This window comes from Nanorana parkeri, unplaced genomic scaffold (assembly GCF_000935625.1).
Source record: "Nanorana parkeri isolate BGI_ZX_2015 unplaced genomic scaffold, ASM93562v1 scaffold125, whole genome shotgun sequence".
Classification (NCBI taxonomy): domain Eukaryota; kingdom Metazoa; phylum Chordata; class Amphibia; order Anura; family Dicroglossidae; genus Nanorana; species Nanorana parkeri.
In genome coordinates this window covers 1,434,006-1,446,713 of record NW_017306393.1, presented here as the reverse complement: position 1 = coordinate 1,446,713, position 12,708 = coordinate 1,434,006, and the positions used below count along the sequence as shown (strand labels likewise).

Genomic DNA, 12,708 nt, shown 5'->3' with positions numbered 1-12,708 from the left:
GGGCTTACGGACAAAAAAAAAAAGCCTTGCAGAATTTGTACAATTATTACAATGCATATTTACATAGAAAAGGTCTTATGTGTCACAATTCTAGAAACATATTAATGTGATACATGAATTTTTTAAGTATACGTACATCACTGAGCGCTTTCTGTGCCTTAGCAACTCTCCTTAGTTCTGGACTATCAGAGTAAGGAAAATACGTTGTTTTATCTTCATCCCAATCTGCTGTGTATTGTTTCTATTGGAAAAAGAAACATGAATAAGAAAAGGTAGATTAAATAAAGGTCAAAACACAAGTGAGACAAAAAAGGCAACAGACTAGGGTACAGGACATCTGTGATAGCGTCCTGCCAGGAGTCAGGTACCCACAGGTTACCCACATTACAGAGTGGATGGTACAAGAACGTTAAATCAGACATCATGTTATTTGGCTGTATAGGACTGCTATGAGCCATTTCAGGATTGGGGCTTTGTTCTTGTTTATATAAAAGTTCATGTTAAAGCACAACTCCAGCCAAAACTGTTTTCGCTTAATTTCTAGCATATCAAGGAAGGATTACAAATGTTGTCAGTTTTAAATGTTGCCTGTTTGCCATTTTTCATTTTTTTTTCTAAGGGCCTATTCAGTATTGTGCTTTGCAGTAATGCACGCCAAAACGCAGTAACTTACTTACTATGGTGCAGTGCCATTCATTGTGAATGAGTTGCATGGAGATGCTGGTAATAGTGGGCAGTGTTCCAATACTGATTGCTGAAGGACTGGAATGTGGACAGAAGTCAAATGTGGTGCTATACATTTACCAGGGTACATGTTTATTGAGAAATTCCCCTTAAAGCATGTTATTACATGACAACGGCCTCTCAGTCTCTTGTTAAATAGCAGCAACTTCTATCTTAAAATCAGTTTCCAATAGTCTTTTGTGGCAGTAGTCCCTAACAAAACAATGTCTTGCAACATGCATGTATCACTAACATAGTGTCTTGTGCCGTGCATCAGTCTCTCTCTTGTATGCTGCAGTTTCTTGTATTGCAGCATCAGTAAAAAGTAACTTTTCAAGTAGTGTTGTGGGTAAAGACACTGAGTGCTGGGTTGGGTTGCAGTATCAAGTATGAAATTGCCTTGTCTTGCTTTGGACACAACAGCCAGTGCAGCCCTAACACATTTGGTATGAATGAACCCTTAAGTGCAAGACTGCAGTTGGTGGATATGTGTTGTTTGCAGGTCTACAGATACAACATGGCAAGACTCTTATTGTTGGAAATGCAACAGCGTATTCTAATGTTCTGTAATTTGTCTTTTAAAGCTCGTCTCTATGTGCATGCTTATCTATGATGCACAGGACGTTCTATGTTTTCTTCACAATGCTGTATTCTGATATAATGTTCTTCTAAGAAAGTAAAACTTAATTCAGCATTCCTCAAGATCTCAGTGCCTAATCTAAACACATAACCAACACTTATGTGGGCCATTACCTCACTTTTTTGTATATATTTATAATTTTTCCCTTTCTATTAGTTTTTTACAAAAAAAAACTTACACATTAAAATGTATGTCTGCATTCCATATTAAATAATATTGCTGATTATGTTGTTCTTTTCTGTCTGATGTAACAAGGGATGTGCTCAACATATTCCAAAGACTGTGAGCAGATACAATGAAAATCCCAAAAAAGAATTCACTGTAGTTCTCTGCTTAGCCATAGGCTTATTGTATAAATAGTATGCCCATGTAAACAGGCATTGAAAAAAAAAGAGAAACTTTTGATGTGTTTTTATCACAAAGTCAAGGTTCCTCTCCTGTTTATTTCTGTTTACCTGTGCATACTGTTTATTCAATATATCTACGGTTGAGCAGAGAACTATGCAAACTTATTCCTTTGGATTTTCATTGTGCATGTCGGCAGCAGGCAAGGTCCCCAATGCCTTGGGGTAAGCAGAGCTAGCTCCCTTTCGGCAGCAAGAATTTGACTGTGAGCAGAGTCAAAAATTGACAGACTACCTTGTGGATAAGGAAGGTGAAATATGAGCTGAGAGAACTGAACTGCTAGGATACTTTCATGATCAACTAACAATGCTCTATGGCAGCCTACAGTAGCTAAAGAGCAACACCGTCCAAAGGTAGTGGAGGTGCAGGATTGACTTCCAGAACTTGACAGTCAGACCCTGTCCCCATTTTAATGGCTTTGACAGGCATGTGATTACCCTTATACTGTTGAAAATTAGATTAAAATTATGTAACTAGAGAATTGAAGGGAGTTTTTTTTACCTTGCTGAACATTGCAGTATTCTTCACAGCCTGCACCAGCTCAGGTGCATCAGGGGGTAACAGGTACTTTTCCTTAATGTCCTCCCAATTCTGCTTGTACAGAATCTAAAACAGCAGAGTATTCAAGTCAGCCATGAATTACTTCTGACAGCAGACAGAGCGTACCTGGGTACACCAAGCTCACTTACCTTGCTCACTTGCTGAGACACTTTTTTGGCGTGCTCAATGTCTCTGGCTTTTCCGTCTACATGACAGTTGGTTTTGGAGACATTGCCATCCATACGATACTTCACCTATATGAGAATAACATCCTAAGAACAACATACCCTTATATACATAAAACATATATCATAGTTCAGGTGGAAGGCAGTAGAGTGTATGCTCCTGCCAGATCATGGGAACTTCTCATTCATCAATGTTTTACTTTCCGGAATATGTCTTTGTAGATCTGCCTATTTTAAGCAAAATCATACAAAGAGATCCAAGCAATCATTGTTTATGAATTGTATAATTCTCTGAATATGAAATCTGATTGCTGGGAATGTGACCCATCCACTACCCTTAATAACCCCTTCCAACGAATTACTGGGTTGAAAAAAGAAATATCTAAGATCTCTTGTTTACTTATCTAAAATCTATGACCATGTGACACACTGGGTTCCAAATCTTCAACCTTCTTCTCTGCAGAATGGGAGGGCCCTTTTATCTCATTAGCAGTAGCCTGATTTTGTTATGCTGCAAATGACATGACTACCAACAAGTAGTTCAAACACTTTGCAGCACAGAGATTACATTTCCCATGTGGCCCTACCAATAACCTACAGTATTTCCTAAATGTAACCCTCTGACTTTCATTCACTGCTGGCCTGTTCTACATCTGTTACTTTGTTAAAGTATTTTTGTTTCTGGTCAACTAGCATATTCAGAAAGAGTCCAGCAATGGTAACCACCATATATTTCTCATGGCAGGTTTACTTTTTCTGCTTAAAATAACATTTTAGCCAAATACTTTTCTTATTTAGTTTGGACAGGGATGGGAAGATGTACAACCTCTGTTGGGTTTTAATTGCTGTCTGCTTCACTGTTTGAGAGATTTCCACTCATTTCCTGTCTTGGTGTTTTTTTGCCACAGGGACAGGCTACAATGAGAAATACCTTCAAAGGGGACAGCAGCAGAAAGTGCAATGGTTAAAAACTTATTTTGCTTTTAATAAAAAAAGGATTTGACTGGAGTTCCAGCAGTGGTGCGTCTAGGGTCTCCGCATCTGATACGAGGGTGAATGTATTGCATGCCAGTGGTTGCTTTTCAGGAGAGATCTGTGCATCTATGGTCAGATTTAGCTTGGTAGGCCTATATTATAATATAAAGAATTAATTTATCATGTGACAATTAGAAATTGCTGTATAAGCTGACTTACCTCACTCAGCTGATTTTGGGCCTTCTTGATCCTCTTGAGTTCAGGAGTATCCATTGTGATAGCATATGGCTCTCCCCGATGTTTTTCAAATTTTTCTTTATATTTATTCTAAGAGTAAGATAAATTGTTTTATAAGTAATCAGATTCAACATGTTGCAACACCGCTGCTTCACACCTACACAGCAGGGAAGAAAAACAGGTGCCCCCTGGCTGAGCTCATCTAGGCTCTAATGTACACACCTACATAGTAAAAAGAATTTAGCCACACAGCTTGTCACACTGATGAACTCCTTTATTCAGACTTGCACAGCTTGGCTCAGTCCAGCCCTTGATCCACCTTTTAACGCATTTCACCCTAACCAACGCTTAGTCATAGAGCCTCTACAATCCCTGGAGAGGGTGAAATGCATTAAAGGGGAGGACCAGGGGCAGGACTGAGCTGACCTGTGCAAGTCTAAATAAAGTGACAAGAGGTGTGCCGCTGGATTTATTTTACTGTGGAAGTTTCTATGTACTCAGTCACATCTCAGTGGGAGGGTTTTATGGCTTGTCTACAAAAAAAAGGCAAGAGCACTGCTTTGAATTGATCATGTGATTGGTACAAAAAATATTACTGTTCTGTGCCAAAACATCTTGGCAAAGGTTTATTGAAAGCTGATAATATTCCAGTAGGAAAATAAAATAGTGTGTGTAGCCCAAAGATTTTCAAATATCACCCATTAACTAAATAATATTAATAATTACAATAATAATAGCATGTTTGTTATAGCTTTACTTCCAGAAATGTTCTTTTACATATTTTTACATATATTATTATATTCATTATTAATTAGACATGTGCACACAAAAAATTCGTTTAGTTTCGTTTCGTTTTAAATTCGGATTTGTGTTATTTAGTTTTTCAGGATTCGGGTGTGAAAGTCAATTCGGAATTCGGATTTGGACGAAATTCGGTAGCGTTAGTACGAACGTTCGTTTCGTTTTCTGTTCGTTTCGTTTCTTATTCGTTTCGTTTCTTATTCGTTTCGTTTCTTATTCGTTTCGTTCGTTCGTTTGCAGCAAAAGTGACATTTGAGGGGGAAAAAATATTTTTCTCCTTCTCTAATGTCACTTTGCTCCAACGAACGAAACCAATAAGAAACTAATAATAACAGAAAACGAAACGAACGTTCGTACTAACGCTACCGAATTTCGGGAATGGAAATTCGGATTCGTTTGCATTCGTTATGTCTGTAATTCGGAATTTGGATACATCCGAATGTCCGAATTTCCGAAAATTCGTCCGAATTTCGATTCGGAAACGAAACCAATCGCACATGTCTATTATTAATATAATCAGTCTGGAAAAACATATAGGCTGATACAATATTATAGCCCACCGAGCAGAAAAACGTAAAAAGTGCAGCATGTATAGGGTTGAAACACGGGCACAAGATGTCAGGCAGACAACCAAAATTAAGATAGGGGCTACTGGCCCCCCACTGAAAATAGTCTCAACTGTGATATTCACATATGAATGGGAGGCGCTATTTACATATGAATAAGCCACGATTCTCCCAAGAAAATGTCCATGTGTCGCTACAGTGTTCGGTAGCAGCCCTAAGCATGTATAGCAACCAATCAGAATCCATCTTATACACTCTGTTGCGATTCAGTTGTCCTTTACTCTGCTTTACACTTTGCCATTTGCTCCTTTCTACTGTTTAATGAAAATTAAATTGTATGTCAAAAAGTCTGTGCTAGTATAAACCCAAAAAGGTAACTTTGGCAGAACACAGAAAGATGATATATAGTCCAGAAAACACGATTTCCAAGAAGATTTGGTACTTCAGAAGAAATATTTCCCCACTGTTTTTGTAGAAGTAAAATGTGACCTCCAACGTGAACCTCCAGTTCAATATATATTTAATGTGATGTCATCCATCAGTTCTAAGTGGCCACTGGTGACTGGAAATTGCAAAGGAAACCCCGTCAACATAAGAAGTTTGCCAAACTTCCAGGTGATTGTCCCGTGCAAAAAGGAAAAGGAATTTGAATAGTGCAAGCAATGTCTGAAAACTTTTATATGAAATCATAAAATAACAAACACAAAACTGATAATAATAAACAGGATTTATATAGTGCCAACAGTTGGAAGTAGACAGATTGGGGTAGGGACTTCCATAGGATGGGAGACACTCTGGAGACTTCCTGGAGGAGAGCATGGGAGGAGGTGATGAAGAAGCAAGAGAGCAGGAGCTCTTGGGAGGAGCGGAGAGGACGGTTTGGGTGATGTTTTAAGATGAGGTTGGTGATGTCGCTGGGGCATAGTTGAAGATGGCTTGATATGTTGTTATGGTATTTCTTGAAATTTGTCTGCTAGTAAAAAGTTAGTCAAGCAGTAATCACTTAACATAAGGCAGGGAAAAGTTCAAAACCCTTGTCCACTAGATGGCAGGACATCCTCACATTACTTCATCCTAACATACTGTCACCATTGGGGTATATGAAATGAGACAATTTCCCCTCAGGAGGAAGAGTTGTAACCTGCCCTGGTAAAAATGGAACGTATTCAATTCAAATAAATCAGCATATAAAATCTCACCTGACTGAACATCTCCTGCATTTTCTTGCTGTGTGCTATGTAAGGCGTCATAAACTTTGACGTGTCCACCTTTTTACGGATTCTTTTCTTCCTTTCCCCTGGAGCAGCCGATGCCTCTGGTGTTGTGGGGGCAACAGCCTTTGGCTGAGAAAACAAAATATAAGTCAGATATTTTTCTTTGATGTTTTTTTATTCTAGCAAATGTATTGTTAAGGATCTGCAACTAATTTGCCACACAGCAGAGGCTGTTAAAATGAAAGGGACGCAGCTGGTGTAGGTATTTTTTAGAAAGACGCCAAGTTTGGGGAAGGCTACATTTATTTTATGTACAGGCCACTGTAAACACTCCATGGTTCCTCTGCACAAAACAGATATTTTATTTTGGATCTTGTAAAATTAAATCAAGAATTTCATAAGAATGGCTTCATACCTATGTGTTTATGTCTTCATCCTTTTTTCATGTCTTTTTCAATGCATGTTTTCAAACAATTATGTGTGTTTTCATCATGATCTTTTCCTAAATTATACTCTAAAGTGACACTAAACTCAGGAGTTAAATCTTAAAAATGCATTCAAGTACCTTAACTATTAACAGAAATGTATCTTATTTGTGTATCACTCGGCTGTAGATCCTCAAATAATCTCTAAATTGGTGCTGACACTATCCTTTAGACATGTGCACTGCAAAAAACTGACGAAACAAATGAAAACGAAAAACGTTTCCATTCATTTCGTCAAAGAAAACACATTTTTCTTCTGTTTCGGATTTGGAGGCTACGAGCCTCCGAATCCGAAACCACACATTGAGAATGCAGAACAAGCGGCGGCCATGTTGTGTATCTTGGTATACACCAAGATAGCAGCGCTCGTATGTTTGGGAGCCGACATCTTGGTGTATACTGGAGGGGGGCTACTTTTGTACCCCATGGTCCCTGTGTGTGTTGTAAAGTAGTCACCGCTCCAAGCTGGGTCCCATGATGGACTACAATCTCAATACAAATTAGTAAACTAAACGTAAGATTGTATTCCAACACAGCAGTGAGTTTGGTGGTGCCATGGGGAACAAAAGAAGCCACCCTCCAGAAGGAAGGACAGTGCCAGCACCAATTCAGAGCTGATTTGAGGATCTACAGCCGAGTGATACACAAATAAGATACTTTATGCATTTTTAGATTTAACTCCTGAGTTTAGTGTCACTCACTTTAATGTATCTAGAGCAGGGGTGGCAAACACAAGGCCCGCGGGCCGAATCCAGCCCGCCGGACCTTGTAATGTGGCCCGCACAGCAGCCAGGGCCGGTCCGCTATGCCGACTCTGTGCAGAGCAGTGTCTACTGTGTGGTAGCGAGCAGAGTCGGCACTACCACACAGTAGACACTAGAGGGCGCTGGTGGGGGAGGCCAGAGAAACACCTCCTCCCCCAGCCCTCTCTACTCTGTGCTCTTTCCGGAGCTTGCTGGTGCTGTTCCTGCAGCCTGCACTGTGCCGGTATCGGCCGAGATATTAACATATGAATGGGCTGCAGTAATTTGCATATTAATAAGTCGCGGCCCATTCATATGTAAATATCGCGTTAATTATTATTAAAACCAGTAGCAACTGAATGCAGAGGCAACTATTTATGATAATAAAGAGTAGATGCATAGTCCTATACAACCGGCCCTTTGAGGGTAACCATACTGCTGATGCGGCCCCCGATGAATTTGAGTTTGCCACCCCTGATCTAGAGCAACAGCACTATTGTCAGGGACGGGCCACATGAACCATGCATTTGCAGGGCATAAAAATGCATGCGTTATCATACATTCTCATGTGCTCCGACTCCGAGTACCAAGCAGCCCGCGATACAGGTTGCACCACAATACAATGCATATATGTGAACCAGACCCGCTGAAAACGAGATGGCAAGTACCATTCATTTTGATGAATCGTAACGCGCATGTTACAACACATATCTTTGAACAGGGTCTTATGGTTGAACCCTGAATGATTAATTCTCAAAAATCAATAAGAAAACATATGTGACCAACCATGAGGTGGATTATTTTATATATATACCGTATTTTTCGCTCCATAAGACGCACTTTTTTCCCCCCAAAAGGAGGGGGAAAATGTGCCTGCGTCTTATGGAGCGTATCCCGACGCCCGAGACATGCAGTTTCGGGCGCCGGGCGAGTAGTTGGAGCCACTGCTCGTTTAATACGAGTGATCTAATGAGATCACTCGTATTAAAGCCGAGCAGCGGCGGTGGCGATCGTATTCAGCAGCAGGCGCCACTGCTCGTTTGATACGAGTGATCTAATGTCGGCTTATACTCGAGTATATACGGTGTATATATATATATATATATATATACACATATATTTTCACATCTCTGGTGGCCCATTTCTTGATTTCTTGAAATGTTGCCACTTCTCTTCTTCTGAACTTCTTCTTGACTGGTTGAATACCTGCTCCCCCACCACACATATTGGCTTATCCCATCGACTCATGCACCCCGTAATGATGTACAAGTTGGTGGGAAGAACCACTGCACAGAGTGGGGGGTTGAAGGTATTAATAAACCGGTAGTGTGTAATACCATCATCAGCTAGAGAGCAGTGAAGCAGTGATGTTTATAGACACAGGCTGCCGGAGGGGTAAATATAATGCCTCTTCTTTCACAGGTCTGGTCTTTGTTTTTAAGTGGCCCTTAAAAGGTTCATTTAACTTAAAAAAAGGGTTCAAACCAGAGGCACCAGGCCAATAGTAGAGCAGGAGGTCAACAATGGCAGCCCACCTATTTTTTTAGTAGTACTATTTTAAGGTATACTTTCAGTTTTTGCAAAGAGAATCACTTAGAACAGTCTGAGAGACCTACGTTATGTTTTTGCATGATTTATGAGGATAGGGTTCATGTATATAGGCATCAATCTGATGAGCAAGTTACATTTTGAACGTTTTTGTGTTGCCTATGATTTCCTTCTGAGTTGCTTCATGTTTCTCCTGAGTTCCTTTGCGATTTTCCTGCATTTACATTTCTTGCGTGGGGAAAATCACCCACAAACAAATGTCCGTGTGCACGCACTTGAAAGCAACTGAAGCTAAAAACTTTTTTTTTAGTTTTGGATAAAGCGGAGAGAGATTAGAACACCAGTAAGGTTTTTATTGCTGTCTGTAGCCCCATTAGGGAGATTCAACCTATCTATGTGTTATAGTGACCATTATCACCGAGAGTGAAAGAAAATCCCAAATTTTGGGTTAACATCAGAAGCGGAATAGATGGGAATTCTTCCAATGGGGACACTAGGTCTTGTGACCCTTCTGACCACCAGGGATTTCCCTCATTTTGGAGGGAAATTGAACAGGAAGTAAAGAGAATTCTTCCCCAATGGGACACAGATGGCAAAAGAAGCTGACAGGGGTTATAACTAGGGATGCACCAATACCGATACTAGTATCGGTGCCAATGCCGAGTATTTTGGGCTCCAATGCCTAGCCCCATACCCGAGCTTCTGGTATCAGGGAGCCGCGCACCGAGTCATTACACGCTGCCCGGCTTTCTGATTGGCCGGGCAGACGGCTCCATGCTCCCTCATGACTTGGTGACGAGGGAGCATGGAGACTGCTTCCATGCTAATCGGGAAGCAGGGTGGCAAGACTTTACACGCTGCCCGGCTTCCCGGCTAATCAGGAAGCCAGGTGGCGCGTTATTAAACGTTGCCTGGCTTCCTTAATGGGACTTCCAGTATCAGTATTCGATATCGCTGAGTACTAAAAAAAAAAATATCAGTACTCGTACTCCATATCGAAAAACCGGTATTAGTGCATCCCTAGTTATAACCCTCCCTTACGCTATCCAAAACTAAAAAAAAGCTTAACCCTACTTTATTGTTCTAAAGAATGGTGTTTACAAGCTGAGAGTTAATTATGTGTATTTAGTGTGGCATACAGGTCATTTAGATTAGAGGTAACAATCTTTATGTGTGTATATATATATTTAATTAAGAATGAAGAAAATATTATGATATTACCCTTAGCAACCAGCAAGGAGTTTGCGTGAATTTTCTAGTGCACGCTACAAAAATGTAAGGTGTAATATGACTGGTCACCACAGGCAACACCCCCTTTGCAGTAGTTTATGTATATCAGCCATAGTATGCATCATTGTTAAAAAAAAACAATTTTCAATAACTTTAAGTGCATACTTACCACTGTTTGTGCAGTCAAGGGTCTAATAGCACCAAGTCAAAATCATTTGCATAATTTGCAAAAACGGATGAAATTTGCAATGACAAGCTACACATTAAACAGCATGAATGATGATGAACCACGAGTAGCATGAATGGTTATCCATGACTTACAGCAATGAATAACCAGGCGATGGAATGATATGGCGAAAATGTGGTGTTAATACAGAAGCCAAGCTTAAAGTGTATTTCCACTTTTGCAGACAAATTTGACAAAACCCCTGTATATGTTTATGTGTTCACACAACATACCTAAAAATTATTTAAAAGAATATAACATATTCCTCCATCCACGCTTAACAGCGCGGATGGATCCATCTCCCACTGTGAGCTTTGTATGTGTAGCTTTTCCAGTGCCCGCCGGTGTCAGCTGATTAGCTGCAAGCACCGTTCGGCCAAGGAATTTCCATCATGTTCCTTTCCTTCTAATGATCGACTTCTATCTAAGAAATAGAGCCACCAATGGAGCAAAATTCACTCCATGTGTACCCAGCTTAAGTTATGATTGTTATTGTTTGTGTATTTGTTGGGTTTCTCTTATGTTTGGACAATTGTTTATTTCTGCCTGTTGTAGGGGAATGTTCTCCAGCAGATAGAGCAAGAGGAAACAATATTTATGAACATTTCTTTTTCTCTGTAACTCTCTGTAACGGATGCTGTGGGAGGATATAAATATTTCGGCTACCCTTGGGTAAGAGTCTTTGCCTCTCAGATTGCTGCCTGGAGAGGACATCAGTGTAAGAGAAGGATCTTTTGCCTCCTGGGCTACGGGCTGGAGAGAAGGTTGAGCTGGAAGCCAGTGTCTCCCAGGCCTGATGGCTGGGTGAGGATGACACCTAAAGAGGGTCTTGTGTCTGGGCCAAAGGGATTTATGCCGCCTTGCTGGAAGGTATATCTAGAAGGTGTCTCGGAGCGCTGGGTACAAGCTGCCGATGGTGCACAATAAGTGCTCACTTCTCAAATTAGAAGGTCATGGTGCTACCTGGTGGCTCCTAATGTTCCACACTCACAGATTGCTGGTCCCAGCTTAAAGGTCCATTGCCTGTATTGTCTGTTACCAGATCTGAGATCGTGTTTTGCATGTTTTGGGGTATCCTGTGGTCTAACCCTCTTTTCTGGTGTTTATTGAGCTAAAAGGGTGCTGCATAACTAATACTGTCTACAAAGTTTATTATTTTACTGCAATGCCCCAAAATACCAGACGAGCCAGAAAGGTGGAGAAAAATAAAGCAACACTTAGATGGATGGAAGCAAATAGTAACATGAAAAATAAATTAGGCAATTAAATGATGAAGAATGAAATGATGCACAAGCAGCAGTCTCGATATCTCCTACAGCAACAAGAGCTAAATATTTCTTATTCTGGTTTATTTGAATGCTCATAATGTTTGTAAAGCTGGGCGTTTTTCATCTGAAACAAGAAATGTTTAATTTTCACTGAATCTGTGATTTTGCTGATGAGGCATTATTCAGTGATAGTATTTTTGGCCCAAACATAACTGAACATGGAAAGAGAAGTAAAGCCAAACCTTTTTTTTTCTTGGTTTTCTTCTCCTTGGGGTCACAGGAGTACATTTACTAATGTACACCTGTGACCTATAGTCAGCAGATAGCAGGCTTATACCTGCTATCAGTTGACAGTGCAGACCCACTCTGCCGCTGAGAAGGCTCCCGAAAATATTGTTGTGTTTTACCTTGGCTGACTAACTGACAGCTGGCTCTGCCTCTCTAGAGCCAGAGCCAGCTGTGCCCGCCCCCTTCCCTGCCTGAAGTAGCAGAAAAGGGGGTAGCAATCCCTTTGGGAATCCTCTCCTCTGGAAGAAGAAACCAAGAGCTAAATGATCGGAGGTCATGTGATTGCTCAGCTCTCAGTTTTAGAGTTGGTGTAGGACAGCTGCAGTGCCTCACGCTGGCTCTAAGCAGCTGAAAGATTATGTTTTACTCTCCCTGCTCTTCTCCTTTAATATAGACCGAGGTAGATTATTAAAGTGGCTATCTGCTGCTCATGGCTACAGTGTGACCTGGTCTTCTGTCATTTAAGGCTGAAATTAACTCTGAGTTTAAATCAGTGTTTAATATCTTACAGTTAACTTTATTTCTAAAGCAGCTATAACATAAGTAGAAAAGCCTGTCCCATGCTCTCTACGGTAAAGCGGTGGTCTCTCTGCAGAGGTCAGAAACACCCCCCCCCCCCCTGGGGAAGGGACAG

At 40.7% G+C, this 12,708-nt stretch overlaps 1 protein-coding gene across 1 annotated transcript in view; it reads right to left on the bottom strand.

Moving 5' to 3' along the window:
* NEB (nebulin) overlaps positions 1 to 12,708 on the bottom strand; it is a 203,642-nt gene that overhangs the window by 170,167 nt on the left and 20,767 nt on the right. Inside the window, 5 exon segments of the mRNA XM_018553609.1 lie at positions 137 to 241; positions 2,270 to 2,374; positions 2,458 to 2,562; positions 3,688 to 3,795; positions 6,272 to 6,415. Of these exon segments, the coding sequence (XP_018409111.1) occupies positions 137 to 241; positions 2,270 to 2,374; positions 2,458 to 2,562; positions 3,688 to 3,795; positions 6,272 to 6,415 (567 nt within the window).